The sequence below is a fragment of the Saccopteryx bilineata genome, chromosome 1, assembly GCF_036850765.1.
Source record: "Saccopteryx bilineata isolate mSacBil1 chromosome 1, mSacBil1_pri_phased_curated, whole genome shotgun sequence".
NCBI lineage: Eukaryota > Metazoa > Chordata > Mammalia > Chiroptera > Emballonuridae > Saccopteryx > Saccopteryx bilineata.
In genome coordinates this window covers 407,759,181-407,773,551 of record NC_089490.1, presented here as the reverse complement: position 1 = coordinate 407,773,551, position 14,371 = coordinate 407,759,181, and the positions used below count along the sequence as shown (strand labels likewise).

Here is a 14,371-nt window from a genome sequence, read left to right as displayed (position 1 = left end):
CAGGAACTTTGCTGAACTGTCTCTGCGGAGCCCAGCCATCTCCCCTAGGCACCGACGCGGTGCAGAACTCCCCAGCAAATAACCCAGCCCAGCCACCAGAGTCACCCAGCCAGGAAGGTCTTCCCACCCAGGGGCCATGACGTCATGGAGCAGAGGAAAGCTGTCCTGTTGGGCCCTGAGTTCCTGACCCATGGGGTGTCAAAAAGAGTGGCTTTATACAGCTACGGTTGGGTGGCGTGTTCCACAGCCAGGGAAGACGGGAACAAACAGCAGGCAGGACACGGGGGCAGGCGGGTCAGGCTGGAGCGGGGCAGAGGGAACTGGAGAAGACAGGGGTACAGGACCAGAGCCAGGTGGAGCAGAGTGCATCTCTCACCCACACTCCACCAGCTGAGCAGGAGCCACGCTGGACCCCTCCTTTCAGGTTGGCAGTGGAAGAGCCAGCTTGTGCCCATCTGCTGCCTCCTTCCAGTGGGTCCTGCCCTTCGGCCTGGCCGTTGCTTGCTCTCCATCTTCTCTCCACTGCCCTTGTCCACCCTGGTGGCCCCATAATCCTTTGGTGTCTCGTCATCCTTCTCAGAGCGAAGCCACGTGCTCTCAGACCCTCCACAGCCTCACCTCTATCCAGCCTGTGGACCCCGCACACCCCCACCCTTTACACCATCATCAGCTACCCGTGTGTCTGTCCCCCAAACTTCCCTCTCTTCCTCCACCGTGAGCCCCACTCCTTCTGGGAGGCTGTTTGCCAGAGGCTGTTTTGCAACTCCAAAACCAGGCTGCCCCTCATCTCCGGCCTTTCCCTCACATTCCTCAAGCCCCCAGTGTCTTCCCATCACCCAGTTCCCCGTGTCCCCACTGTCGCCCCCCACCTGTAGCCTGCACAGGCTGCGGACTCCATTCCTACACATCCTAGTGTCCGGCCCCGTGTCTCCAAGTCTGCGAGTCTCCGGTCCTTAGCACCCCCACCTCTTCGCACCTCCCCATCCATTGTGTCTGGGATCTGCCCTCTTCCCACTCCATCCTCAGAGCAACCATCTAGCAGTCCCAACCCTCTGTCCCCCGTCCTCTCTCCCTTGTCCCTGCGTGCCCCGGTGCTCCGCACCACCCCCGTCCCCCGCACACCTGACCCGTGTCTGCCTGTCCCCCACCCTCCGTCCTCTGAAACACCCCCTCCCCGGCCCCCTGAGCATTTCCGACCCATCCCTGTCCCTGATACTCCGCACCTCCCCATACCCTCACCCAGCGCCCCTTTCCCGCGTCCGCGCCAACCGCATCCCCCTGTCCCCGGCCCTCTACACCCCCTCGTCCCCTCCACCCCCGGGTCCTGCGCTGCCATCCCTCCCACCCAACCCCGGGTCCCCGGGTCCCCGCGCCCCCGCGCGGCGCCGGCCCGGGCGCTCAGGTGGATGGGCGCGCGTTGCGCGCGGATAAGCGCCGGGCACACCCTAGCACGCCGGCCCGCCTCCCGCGCCGCGGATTGGCTTCCCGCGAGCTGGTGGGACTCGATTGGCTGGCGCCGCGCGCCGGCCGGGTCAGTTTCACGGTGGGTAGCACCGCAGCGTGGATGCTGCTGGGTCCCGCCGCGGCCCCCAGGAGCGTGGAGCCGGAGCGGCCGGGCGGGGCCGGGCGGGGGCACCGCCTGAGCCGCTCCGCCGCCCACCCCAGGCCCGCGGCCGAGGGCAGCCTGGGGTCGCAGCCGCAGCCCGTGGCCGCGGGCGGCGGACAAAGGACCATGCGGGGCTGGGGGATGCGGCGCGGGGCGCGCGGGAGCCGCAGGCCGCAGCGGCGCCGCTGAGCGCGGCCCCGGGGCGAGGCGGGGCCGGCCGCGATGCCGTGGTTCCCCGTGAAGAAGATCCGCAAGCAGATCAAGCTGCTGCTCGTGCTGGTGCTGCTCACCTGCGCCGCGTGGCTCACGTACGTGCACCTGAGCCTGGTGCGCCAGGGCCGCGCGCAGCCCCAGCGGCTGGGCTCCGGGAGAGGTACGGGAGGCGAGGCGCGCCCCGGGCCGGGGGGCGGGGAGGGGCCCCCGGCCGAGCCCGGCTCTCGACGTGGGCCGGACCCGCCCGCAGACGCCGTCCGAGGCAATCTGAGCGCAGGGGGCGCGGTTCTGCCAGGCCCGGGCGCCCGATGACGTCACAGGGACGAGCGCGACCCTCGGGGAGCATCCCTGACCCTGGGGCGGACTCCGCCTCCGGCCCGGAGCCGGTAGGGACAGGGTTAACGGGCTCCTGGAGAGAGCTCCTTCGGGCCTTGCCCGCTGGAATTTCCCGAGGCCAAGCCTGGCTTCTGCCTCCACCACTTGCCTGTGAACTTAGCAGAGCCTCGGTCTCCCCGCCTGCTGGGGGCAGGGGTCAGAGAGCCAGCCTCCAGCAGTTTAGGGCGAGCGCGTGCTGTTGAAAGGCTTCCTGGAGGGGGTGCCCTCGGTGAACCTGGGACCTGGCTCTGTGTGTTGGGGGAAAGCATGGTCATGGCCATCTAGACTGGAGTGAACGCTCCCAGACTCCCCGAGCGCACACTCCAGTGGGGACAGTGAGCCCGGGAAGCAAATCAGGTGCCGGTGCGCTGGGAAAGGGGTCCTGCCGCTTTCACCAGGAGGATCCTGGAAGGCCCCTTGGCGGTGGTGACCTTTGACACAGCAAGAGCATCCCAACAGCAGGAATAGCATGAAAACCCTGAGTGGGATAAGGAGGAAGGACAGACTGGAACCTGAGAGGTGGAACGGGGGAGAAGGGACACCTCGGGACGGAGAAGATCCTAGCCAGGCTGCCCCCCGACACTTCTCAAGGAAGTGGGGGTGTCCTTGGGACGGGGGAAGGGATGAGAGTCTTGCTTCTTAGACTCAATACATTGACTGACTCACTACATCTGGGGCGCCTCCACAAAGCGGTCCAAACTTCCCTGTTCAGTCCCATCCCTGCCCTCACGTGCTGAAGCCCCTCTGCCTCCCAGTGGTCCACCCGACATCTGGCCCCACAGACCCCAAGCCAGAGGTCTGTGCTTGTACCAAACCCTTCCAAGCCCCCACCCCAGAGTCCACACACCTGACAGCGACCACACCCTCCAACACTGTTCCGTCCCTCAGAGAAGCACCCCTTCCCCCAGCTGTCAGCAAGTAAGTCTGGACCCTGGAGTGTGACCCAGTGACAGAGAGCAAAACCAGCTCCCTCCTCAGACGCCTCTGCGGTTTCCTCAGCAACCACAGCACTCCGCAGCTAGACTTCCTGTGCAGCCGGGGAGTCTAGCTCAGCAAACGGGAGGGGTGCAGGTGTGGGAACCCCACTTTTTTTCTCCCCACTTCTGAGACCATGAAAACCAGGCAGGCAGGAGCTATTCAGGGAAGATTAAGCCTTGTGGCACCACCTTCCAGAAACAGCCTCAGCCCCTAAAGCTCAGCCCTGGACTGCAGCCCCACCTCCTGTCCAGCCACCTGGGCCCTCACCAGGGCAGCAGCTGGATGCGTCCGAGGCCATCCTGACTCTGGGCATCCATATGCTCTTCGGTTCCACTGGAGAGGTGGCCCGGGAGCGGGGCAGGAGGTCTGCCTTCCCGGTGTACAGCAGTCTGTGCAGGGAGAGGAAGCGGGGACCATGGTGGCAGCCTGGGCTGGGAACTCACTGCCGAAGGCTCCCAAGGCCCACGGATATCTTGACAGGAGTGGGCCCTAGGGGGCAGGCTGTGGGGACTTGGCTGGTAGTCCCTGGGGGCTCACCTCCTAGCTGGACAGAGGACAGAGATGGGTAAAATCCAGAATGAGCAGCTACGCTCCCCCGGAGCCAAGGCCCAGGACAAGTGTGCACACGGGAATCCAGCTCCTGGTCTGAACTGAGGAACGGGTGTCAACGCCCAGGCTTGGCCCTTTGGGGTTGGGTGTCCCTGGGAGGGTGCTGCCGGAGGGACAGAGCTGGGGTACCGTGAAGCCTCCCCTCAGGCTCAGATTCCAGCTTTGGACCCCCAGGGGATGAAGGGCATATTCAGGAAGGAGGTCTGGGTAGTTGAGGGAGTTGGGGTTACAGAGGTGGTGTGCCCCAGGCTAGGGGGTGTGGGTTGCCAAGCTCTGAAGATGTCCGTAGACAGACCTGGGGAGGGTTTCCAATGTCCTGCCAGCAGCCAGACCAGTGTGCTTATCCTTCCTCTGGCTTCTTTGGTACCAGACCCCAAGCTCAAGGGAGCAGGTGGCACTGCCAGAGCTGGGGCAGCTTAGCCTCAAGACAAGCTCTGGCACTAACCAACACTTACTTAGCTCTCTGCTCTGGAAAGGGAGGCAGACCCAAAACATTCCAGCACACAGGAAAAGTGCCAAGGGCACAGAGCAGTCCTGGGGGTCTTCCTGGAAGCGGAGCCACTGATGAGGATGGCCAAATGGGGGTGTGTGCGCCCACATATACACTGGCATGTGCACACACATAACGGCTCCCGCACATCGGCCAGGTGGAGGGCTCTGGTGCGTCCCCCTCCCACAGTGGGATGTGGGAGAAGGACCCAGCAGAGAGCACTTGTGCCACCTAAGGGTGGGGTGGCTGGCAGCACGAGGCAGCATAAGGAATAGGGGCCTCAGCAGGAGACACTGGCCTTTCTGCCTTGGTCCCGCCATTTGTGATGGGGGTGCCTGACCCCAGCAGCAGGGACTGTGGCCTTGGAGAGAGCCTGGGCCCGGGTCACATCCTGTGTGTCACCCACAGATGGCGAGAAGCTGACCGGTGTGACAGATGGCCCGGGAGTCCGGGCTGCACTGTCCACCCAGAGGCCAGAGGACTCCAGCGAGAGTCGTGAGGAGGAGCAGGCGGTGAGCAGGGCTCTTGGGGAGAGCGCATGTGTTCTGCACAGAAGGCGACCTTGAGGCCACGGGTGGGGGCTGGGCGTGACGGGGTGCAAGGTGCGCTCCAGCGCCAAGCATGGCCCAGACACAGCCAACCAGACGTCGGCCTGAAGGTCCGTGTCTGCACGGGTGTGGGTGCTGCACGCCTGTGTGGCTGTGTCCCGGACCATGTGTGTGTGGCTGTGAGACCCCCACCCCTGCCCTCACAATCCTCAGCTTTGACCCTGTGCCCCTTTCTGTCCTGTAGCCCGAAGGTCGGGACCCAAACATGCTGTTTTCTGGGGGGGCTGGAAGGCTGCCCCCCGTGAACCTCACCCGTCAGGCACCCCCGTGGCGGGAGGAGGTAAGCCTCTGCATGTTGCGGGGAGGGCTGGGATGGGCTTTGCAGAAGGTAAGAACCCCTCCCCCCCCAGTACAAGGGGCAGGTGAACCTGCACGTGTTCGAGGACTGGTGTGGGGGCGCCGTGGGCCACCTGCGGAAGAACCTGCACTTCCCCCTGTTCCCTCACGTGAGTGCCGGAGTGGGGGGAGGGGCGCGCTGGTTTTCCAGGGCGGGCGAGGGTTGAGTAGGTGTTGATGTCAGAGGTCGCTGCCCCCAGACCCGCACCACTGTGAAGAAGTTGGCTGTGTCCCCCAAGTGGAAGAACTACGGACTCCGGATCTTCGGCTTCCTCCACCCGGCAAGAGATGGTGCGGGGGAGGGGAGAGGCGGGGGTAGGGGCCTGTGGGGGAGGGGGCCCCAGGGCCCCACCTCCTCCTGAGCCCCTGTCCTATGGCCTAGGCGACGTCCAGTTCTCGGTGGCTTCGGATGACAACTCGGAGTTCTGGCTGAGCCCAAACGAGAGCCCGGCAGGTGCCCAGCTGGTGGCCTTTGTGGGCAAGGTACCCCCCCATCCCATAGCCCAGACCCCAGCTCTACCTTCTGCCCCCCCCCTCACTTCACGACTTGCTGTGGCCTCGGTCTCCTGTCTCCTCCGACTTCTTAGGAACAGGGACGGGATGGGGCTGGTGTTCCGAAGGAGAGGGTAAGCTCCTCTCCCCTCTTGACCCTGCCCTCCAGACTGGCTCGGAGTGGACAGCACCTGGAGAGTTCACCAAGTTCAGCTCCCAGGTGTCCAAGCCCAGGCGGTGAGTGACTGGGGGTGTGTGTGCACGTGCACGAGGCTCTCGGTGACATCACAGTGCAGATGTCCTTCCCTGCCCCTCTGAGGGAGGGATGAGCCCTGAGCCTTCCACCCACTCTGGTCTCTATCTGTCTGGGGTTCTTGAGGCATATTGAGGTGCCCCTCTGATTCTCGTGTCCCCAGACTTATGGCTTCCCGGAGGTACTACTTTGAGCTGCTGCACAAGCAGGATGACCGAGGCTCAGATCACGTGGAAGTGGGTGTGAGTGCGCCCCCAACTTCCCCTTCCCGGCCTCCCCCTTCCAGCCAACTACTCCCCACAGAAGGAAAGATGACTGCGGACCCTGCCCCCAGGAGCTTCCTGTCTAGTTGACATGGCAGTTAACTAGGGACAGGGCAGTCAGCACTGCTGGGCGGCTTCCTGGAGGAAGCAGCCCTTGAGTAGAATCTTGAGAGATGAAAGATTCACAGGGAGGTCCAGTAGGCAGAGGATCTGGGAGTCATCCATACTGGGGATAGCTCAGGCTTCTCCTGAGAATGAGGCGACTGGATTTGTACTTCGGGCCACTGTGTGGAGAGAACCCGAGGGGACTTGTACGGGCCATTGGTCCCTGGATGGGGAGGTGGGACCAGAAGGGTGTCAGGAAGAGGGCCTGGGCCTGGCGGAGTGTGCGAGGGTGACCACAGTGGTCTGGGGGGTCCTCAGCCCCACCCCCGAGATGTCACAGGTGTTTGGTGTGTGTGCTGGGTGTTAGCCAAGCTCAGCTTGGCGGAGGATCCAGGCTGAGGTGCAGGTTTGGGATGATCTTGTAGAAGCTGGGTGGTGGGGTAGTTTACGGGGCCCAGATGAGCTGAAAACGGAAGAGAGCCTGGGACGGCCCCCAGGAACCCCAACTTGACAGGGGTGGGAGAGGGACGAGGTCTGCAGAGGAGACTAAGGAGCAGCCACAGGAGTGAAAAACAATGGGGAGGGGGCACTGGCTCTGGCCCTTGGCAGGCCAGTATGACCTCTAGGAGAGCAGTGGCTGCAGAGGATGGGGGTACAGGGCCCGGGGGGGGGGTAGGTGGGCTGGAAATCATAACCAGCCGGGGAGGGAGCACTCAGAATGTCAGGAAAGGCCTGAAAGGGGCATGCAGTCCCCTTACCTGCCACCGGGGCCTTCCCCCAGCTTCCCTGCTGTCCCTTCCTGAGGCCCCTCTCCCATCCATCCTCAGAGCTTCCTGCGTCCTTGAAGAGGTGGCCCCCCACTCGCTCCCCTGCATTTGTCAGAGGAGACTCATTCCTCTCTGGCACAGCCATGTTCCCACCCCCATCCCACCCTTTGACCCTGACCACCTACCGTCTCCACCCACCAGTGGCGAGCCTTCCTGCCTGGCCTGAAGTTTGAGATCATAGGCTCTGCTCACCTCTCCTTGTACACAGGTGCGAGGCTGCTGGGGGGGGGGGGGGGGCTCTTGATGGGCAGTTTCTCTGGACGGCCTCTAGATGTGGGCAGGGGCTTGTGAGGGGGGTTCTTGGGACCTCACACTTCCCTCTGCCTCCAGACGAGTCAGCCCTGAAGATGGACCGTGTCGCCCACATCCCCCAGTCCCCAGCCAGCCACGTGGGGAGACGCCTGCCACAGGAGGAGCCCAGGGCCGACATGCTGAGCCCAGACCCCAGGGACACCTTCTTCCTCAGTGAGAGGAGGCCTGTGGGAGTGGGGGGGGGGGGCAGCGCGGGGGCTCCGGGCTGTCTCGCAGTGACCACCCCTCCTGTAGCTCCTCGAGTGGAGCCTTCGAGTCTGGAGAACGTGCTGGAACCCTGTGCCTACGCCCCCACCTACGTGGTCAAGGACTTCCCTATCGCGAGATACCAGGGACTACAATTTGTAAGTACTGCTGGCCAAGACAGACCCTGAGACACGGACCCTCCCCACCAGGGTCCCCTGAGCCCCTCCAGCCCCGCCCTGAGCCCTCTGCGCCGCCCCAGGTGTACCTGTCCTTCGTTTATCCTAATGACCACACGCGCCTCACTCACATGGAGACGGACAACAAGTGTTTCTACCGCGAGTCTCCGCTCTACCTGGAAAGGTAGGCGGGCGTGCACCTGGGGGAGGCGGGCGTGCACCTCGGGGAGGTGGGTGTGCACCTGGGGGAGGCGGGCGTGCACCTCGGGGAGGTGGGCGTGCACCTGGGGGAGGTGGGCGGGGCCTCTGCTAGCGGGTCTCTTATGCCCCGCCCCCCACCAGGTTTGGGTTCTATAAGTACATGAAGATGGACCGGGAGGAAGAGGGGGAGGAAGATGAGCAGGTGCAGCGTCGAGCCTTCCTTTTTCTCAACCCGGATGGTGAGGAGCTCCCCAACCCCCCAGCGCCCCAGGCTGGCTTCTGCTTAGGCGGGTCAGGCTTACCCACACTTTCTACAGACTTCCTGGATGATGAGGACGACGGGGAGCTGCTTGACAGCCTGGAGCCCACTGAGGCGACCCCGGCTCAGAGCAGCCGCCGACTCCCCATCCCGACAGCCCCCACAGAGGCCAGAGCCACCCCCATCCCGTCCGCGCCCTCCAGCCCAGCACAGGAGCGAACCCCCAGGCGCTCCAGGGCATTGAGCTGGGCCGTCAGGGCTGCGAGACCCCTGCCCCTCTTCTTGGGCCGCGCCCCGCCCCCCCGGGCTGCAGCGGAGCAGCCTCCCTCAAAAGTATATGTGACTCGGGTCCGGCCGGGCCCGCGGGCGCCCCCTCGGCCTCTGGCACCCCTCAGTCAAGGCGGCCCAGCCTGGCCACCTTTCCCGGGCGTCTTCCTGCGCCCCAGACCTCTGCCCAGGGTGCAGCTGCGAGTGCGTCCCCGGCCACCCCAGTCTCGAGGCCATAGGACCGGCAGCTCCCAGGCCACGAGGCTGAGGCTCTCTGCCCAAGCGCAGGCCACCCCGGGGAGCCGGGAGGGCCAGGCACGGCTGCTGGGACTGGCGGTACCCACGGAGAACTTGAACACATCCTCCGAAATGCGGCCTGTGACCTCCTTCCTGAGCGTGTCCCAGGTGTCGAGGCCACAGCTGCCTGGGGGGGAGGAGGAGGAGGAGGAGGAGGAGGAAGAAGAAGAAGGGGACGATGATGGGACCCCTGGCGATGATGTTGCCTCCGAGGACAGCGAGGAGGCAGCCGGCCCCACTCTGGGCCGCTGGCGCGAGGACGCCATCGACTGGCAGCGCACGTTCAGCGTGGGCGCGGTGGACTTCGAGTTGCTGCGCTCGGACTGGAATGACCTGCGCTGCAACGTGTCGGGGAACCTGCAGCTGCCTGAGGCCGAGGCCGTGGACGTGGTGGCTCAGTACATGGAGCGGCTCAACGCACAACACGGAGGGTATGGGGGGGCGGGGGGGGGACCCCGCCTCCTCGGAACCCTCGGCCTTCCCCAAAGCTGATCTGGGAGTAGCATTCACAGCCCCTAGGCAAGTGTCTTCTCTCCATTTTGGTCCCCCTTTATACCTGGGGCACTTGTCCCTTCATACCCCAGCCTGTCACCTTGAATCTGGATCCGAAGATGCTCTGAGCCACCCACCCAGGCCACTCCTCCAGATAGACACACCCAAAGGTCAAGCTAAGAGCCCCTAGACCCCTCCTTTCCAGGCACATTTCTGCTGGGCCTTCCGAGGGGGGGGTCTCCACCTGATTTCAGGGGAGGGCACAGGGCTTCTGCCTCGTTGCCCTCTGTGGTCTTCCCAGGCCCCAGTTTGGCCTCAAGGGGGGCATTGAGAGTTCTCAGAGTTGTGCCAAGCCTTGAAGAAGGGCAGAGCCTGGTCATGGACTCTGAAAGCCACACTCAGGTGTTTTTTGTTTTTGTTTTTGTTTTTGTTTTTTGCATTTTTTCGAAGCTGGAAGTCAGACTCCTGTATGCGCCTGACCGGCATCCACCTGGCATGCCCACCAGGGGGGGAATGCTCTGCCCATCCAGGGCGTCGCTCTGTTGTGACCAGAGCCATTCTAGTGCCTGAGGCGAGGCCATGGAGCCATCCTCAGTGCCCGGGCCAACTTTGCTCCAATGGAGCCTTGGCTGCAGGAGGGGAAGAGAGAGATAGAGAGGAAGGAGAGGGGGAGGGGTGGAGAAGCAGATGGGCGCTTCTCCTGTGTGCCCTGGCCGGGAATCGAACCTGGGACTCCTGCATGCCAGGCCAACACTGAGCCAACCAGCCAGGGCCGATTTTTTTTTTTTTTTTTTTGCCTGTGATATAAGGTTTTGAGCAGGAGAGGGTTTTGACCTGTTTGAGTTGAAAGCAGGCATGTTGCTGCCTCTGAGGGGAGTGGACAGGAGAGACCATGGGGACCAAGATGGTGGGCCTAATGTGACTGGGACATGACCATGGCCATGACGAGACGGCCTGGACTTTGAGGGTGGGAGATTTTATTCTAGGTGGCTGAGAGGACAAGCCTGCCCTTGGCTTTAAGCTCAGCATCCCATAGGCACAGGAGGTCTGTTGAGTCGAGTGGTCATGGCTGTTGCCCCAAGAGTGAGAGTGCAGACAGACCCAGAGTGTTTCGGGCAGAAAGTCCCTGGCTTTGGGGAGAGTGTGGTGGGGATGGCAGGGGCTAAAGGGGTGAGCCAGGACCCCTGGGAAGTCACAGCTTCCAGTGCGGGGGCAGTGCCTGCAAGAGGGGTACACATGGCTAAAGGAAGACTGGCCTTAGTCAAGGTTAGAGTCCTGTTTCCCCCAGGAGTAGGAGAAACCTCTTCTTGAGGGTAGAGCGGAGGGAAAGTAAGGTGCTCTGCAGAGGGCAGCTCAGGGCAGGACCAGTGGCATCTTCCCTCAGGGACCAGGACAGCAAGGGGATGCAGAAAAAGGCTTCTCAGAGGAGCCACCAGGGCCCAGAGGGAGCTGGGGAGGATGGGGCAAGCCAGAGGGACACCCCAAGACAAAGACCCCAGGGGGAGAGGAAGTCTGCTCACTAACGTGAGGGGCTGCTGGAAGCCACAAGCTGGAGACTGCTCTAGGTCCTAGAAGGTCCTTTAGGACGCTGCAACCTTGTCTTGTGTGCAGTGGGTGCCACCGCGGGTTTCAGCGCCTGTCATAAAGATCGCGGTGGAAGGAAGACCCGGGAGGGCCGGGTTAGGGTGGGGGGCGTCCCCCTATGGGCTGCCCCGGGAGGGGGGATAGCAAAGCATGGGTCTGCCTTCCTGGAACTCCCCTGGGGTGTGAGGTGTGATGGGGTAACAGGTGGGACCTCCTTTTGGAAGCTGAGAGCGTGGGCGAGGTTCAGGGAGAAGCCCGGGTGGGCTGACCCGGCCTCGCCTCCCAGGCGTTATGTGCTCCTGCGCATCGTGAACGTGGAGAAGCGGCGGGACTCCGCTCGCGGGAGCCGCTTCCTCCTGGAGCTGGAGCTCCAGGACCGCGGGGGTGGCCGCCTGCGCCTGTCCGAGTACGTCTTCCTGCGCCTGCCGGGAGCCCGCGCAGAGGACGCGGAGGTGGACGGAGAGAGCCCAGAGCCCGCCCCCACTGGCCCCGACGGCCGCCCTGAGCTCTGCCGGCCACTGCACCTGGCCTGGCGCCAGAATGTGATGGTTCATTTCATCGTGCCAGGTGCGCGGGGCTGCGGCGGGGTGGCACCTGGTTTGGGTGGGGGACACTCTCCGAAGCCCAGGGCTCGTGGGGAGTGGGGGAGGGCGCCACTGGACCGGTGGGGGGGGGGCGGACTGGGCCCAGTGTCCCCATCCTCTTCCAGTGAAGAACCAGGCCCGCTGGGTGGCACAGTTCCTGGCGGACATGGCTGCGCTGTACACCCGCACCGGAGACGCGCACTTCAGCGTCATCCTGGTGGACTTTGAGAGCGAAGACATGGACGTAGAGCAGGCCCTGCACGCAGCACAGCTGCCCGGGTAACAGTGCTCTCTCTCCTCCTCCTCCCACATACCAGGGGGGACCCAGTACATCTTCCCTCCTGGGGAGGTGGGCTCTCCTTCCCCCCCCCCCGAAGAATTGTTACCTGTCACCTCCCACGCACCCCACCCCCCAGATACCAATACCTGAGGCGAACCGGAAACTTCGAGCGCTCCGCGGGACTGCAAGCGGGAGTGGACGCCGTGGAGGTGCGTGGGTGGGATGGAAGGACGGCAAAGCCTGGACTTGCCTTTCTGCGGGGAGGGCAGCTCTCAGGCCTCCTTTCGACCTCTAGGACGCCAGCAGCATCGTCTTCCTCTGCGACCTGCACATCCACTTCCCCCCCAACATTCTGGATGGCATTCGCAAGCACTGCGTGGAGGGCAAGCTCGCCTTCGCACCTGTGGTCATGCGCCTGGGCTGCGGGAGCTCCCCTGGGGACCCACACGGTAATGCCAGGAGTCCTACCAATGCCAGGGTCAAGGCTAGGACCCCCCCCCCAATAGCGCCCGGTCCTTCCCCATGATCCCTGGGCCATTCCCAGCTGCTAGGAGCCTCCCGCAGCACCCTGGTCACGTGCAGGTTTCCTGGGTTATATCAACAAGGGAGGGTGACCCTGGGAGCCCCCTGATGGTGGGACCCACCGTAAAACCCCTCCTGAGGTTCAGGGGAAGCCTTGCAGGACCTGATCTATGAAGGGTGCCCTTTGCCACCCAGGGTACTGGGAGGTGAATGGCTTCGGCCTCTTTGGGATCTACAAGTCCGACTTTGACCGCGTTGGAGGCATGAACACGGAGGAATTCCGGGACCAGTGGGGCGGCGAGGATTGGGAGCTCCTGGACAGGTGACCCCCCCACCCCCACCCTACCATCACGGAGACAGACTTTCAGCTCTTCCTTCTCTGTCACCCAGCGCCTGCATGCAGGCCTGGAGAGACTCTGGGATCCTCCCCCATTCCCTGAGGCCACTTCCCACATTAGCCTCCTGCAGACTAGGGATGGCCCTTGAACCAGTGCTGCCCCAGATTCTGTAAGCCCAGTGACGGCTGAGTCCCTGTCCTCCGGGACCTACAGTAGCGGAAGCCCTGACACCCCTCGCTCCCGGACTGGGGTCCTGACCACTTCGTCCCACCCACACCCAGGGTCCTGCAGGCTCAAAACAACCCAGGCCCCCCCAGACCAACCCCCACCCCCCAGCCCTGACACCTGTCCCCCCCAGGGTCCTGCAGGCTCAGGACAGCCCAGACCAACCCCCGCCCCCCAGCCCTGACGCCTGTCCCCCCAGCCCTGACGCCTGTCCACTCCAGGGTCCTGCAAGCTCAGGACAGCCCAGACCCCCCCAGACCAACCCTTGCCCCCCAGCCCTGATGCCTGTCCCCTCCAGGGTCCTGCAGGCTCAGGACAGCCCAGACCCCCCCAGACCAAGCCCCGCCCCCCCAGCCCTGACGCCTGTCCCCTCCAGGGTCCTGCAAGCTCAGGACAGCCCAGACCCCCACAGACCAACCCCCGTCCCCCAGCCCTGACACCTGTCCCCTCCAGGGTCCTGCAGGCTCAGGACAGCCCAGACACCCCCCCAAACCAACCCCCGCCCCCCAGCCCTGACGCCTGTCCCCCCCAGGGTCCTGCAGGCTCAGAACAGCCCAGACCCCCCCTCAGACCAAGCCCCGCCCCCCAGCCCTGACGCCTGTCCCCCCCAGGGTCCTGCAGGCTCAGGACAGCCCAGACCAAGCCCCACCCCCCAGCCCTGACGCCTGTCCCCTCCAGGGTCCTGCAGGCTCAGGACAGCCCAGACCCCCCCCCAGACCAACCCCTGCCCCCCCAGCCCTGACGCCTGTCCCCTCCAGGGTCCTGCAGGTTCAGGACAGCCCAGACCCTCCCCCAGACCAAGCCCCGCCCCCCCAGCCCTGACGCCTGTCCCCTCCAGGGTCCTGCAGGCTCAGGACAGCCCAGACCCTCCCCCAGACCAAGCCCCGCCCCCCAGCCCTGACGCCTGTCCCCCCCAGGGTCCTGCAGGCTCAGGACAGCCCAGAACCCCCTGTCCCCCCCAGGGTCCTGCAGGCAGGGCTGGAGGTGGAGCGGCTGCGCCTGAGGAACTTCTTCCACCACTACCACTCCCGGCGGGGCATGTGGGGCACACGCAGCCACGGCCGGAAGGGCTCCCGCGTGGAGGGAGCTTGAAGACGAGGCTGCCCTTCCCAGACGCTGCTGCAGTCCTGAGCCTGGTTCCTGGGGACCCGGGGACCGACCACCGGGGCACAGCCCCCATCAGTGCCTGCCCCTCTCTGGCCCACGAAGGCCACCATCCCTCACGCCCCTCCCCAGAGAGGCAGCCTGGACAGTGGGTCAGGCCCGGGCTTGTCCCCACACTCTGTGTGATAATTTCTGTGAAATTTTGCCGTAGCGATGACATTGTTTTCAGGATTTCCAAGAGTTCTCGTCTGTTCCGTTTTTTATTCAGAATGAAATGAAATATTTTTTTTAGTTCTGACTGACTGGTCCTCTGCCTGGCTCTCTTGGGGGGGACAGAGGGAGGCCTCTGCGATGGCCAGAGAGCTCTGCACCTGCTGGTGACCCTGGGC

The 14,371-nt window shown here is 64.2% G+C and overlaps 1 protein-coding gene across 2 annotated transcripts; it reads left to right on the top strand.

Annotated features, from left to right (window-relative positions):
* The first annotated feature begins 1,568 nt into the window (after positions 1-1,568).
* Positions 1,569-14,232, top strand: B4GALNT4 (beta-1,4-N-acetyl-galactosaminyltransferase 4). 2 transcript variants are annotated; one of them, XM_066252492.1, is made up of 20 exons: positions 1,569-1,979; positions 4,680-4,783; positions 5,064-5,159; positions 5,230-5,325; positions 5,416-5,506; positions 5,598-5,698; positions 5,877-5,944; positions 6,124-6,202; positions 7,297-7,363; positions 7,486-7,620; positions 7,702-7,811; positions 7,967-8,013; positions 8,172-8,269; positions 8,348-9,284; positions 11,216-11,496; positions 11,639-11,792; positions 11,930-12,002; positions 12,089-12,242; positions 12,511-12,637; positions 13,841-14,232. In XM_066252492.1, exons 1-20 carry the CDS (start codon positions 1,829-1,831, stop codon positions 13,968-13,970), a joined length of 3,099 nt encoding a protein of 1,032 aa, XP_066108589.1. In that variant the 5' UTR covers positions 1,569-1,828; the 3' UTR covers positions 13,971-14,232. The 2 variants fall into 2 exon arrangements, with proteins under 2 accessions (XP_066108589.1, XP_066108588.1); XM_066252491.1 differs by having other exon boundaries at positions 7,913-8,013.
* The last annotated feature ends 139 nt before the right edge of the window (positions 14,233-14,371 follow it).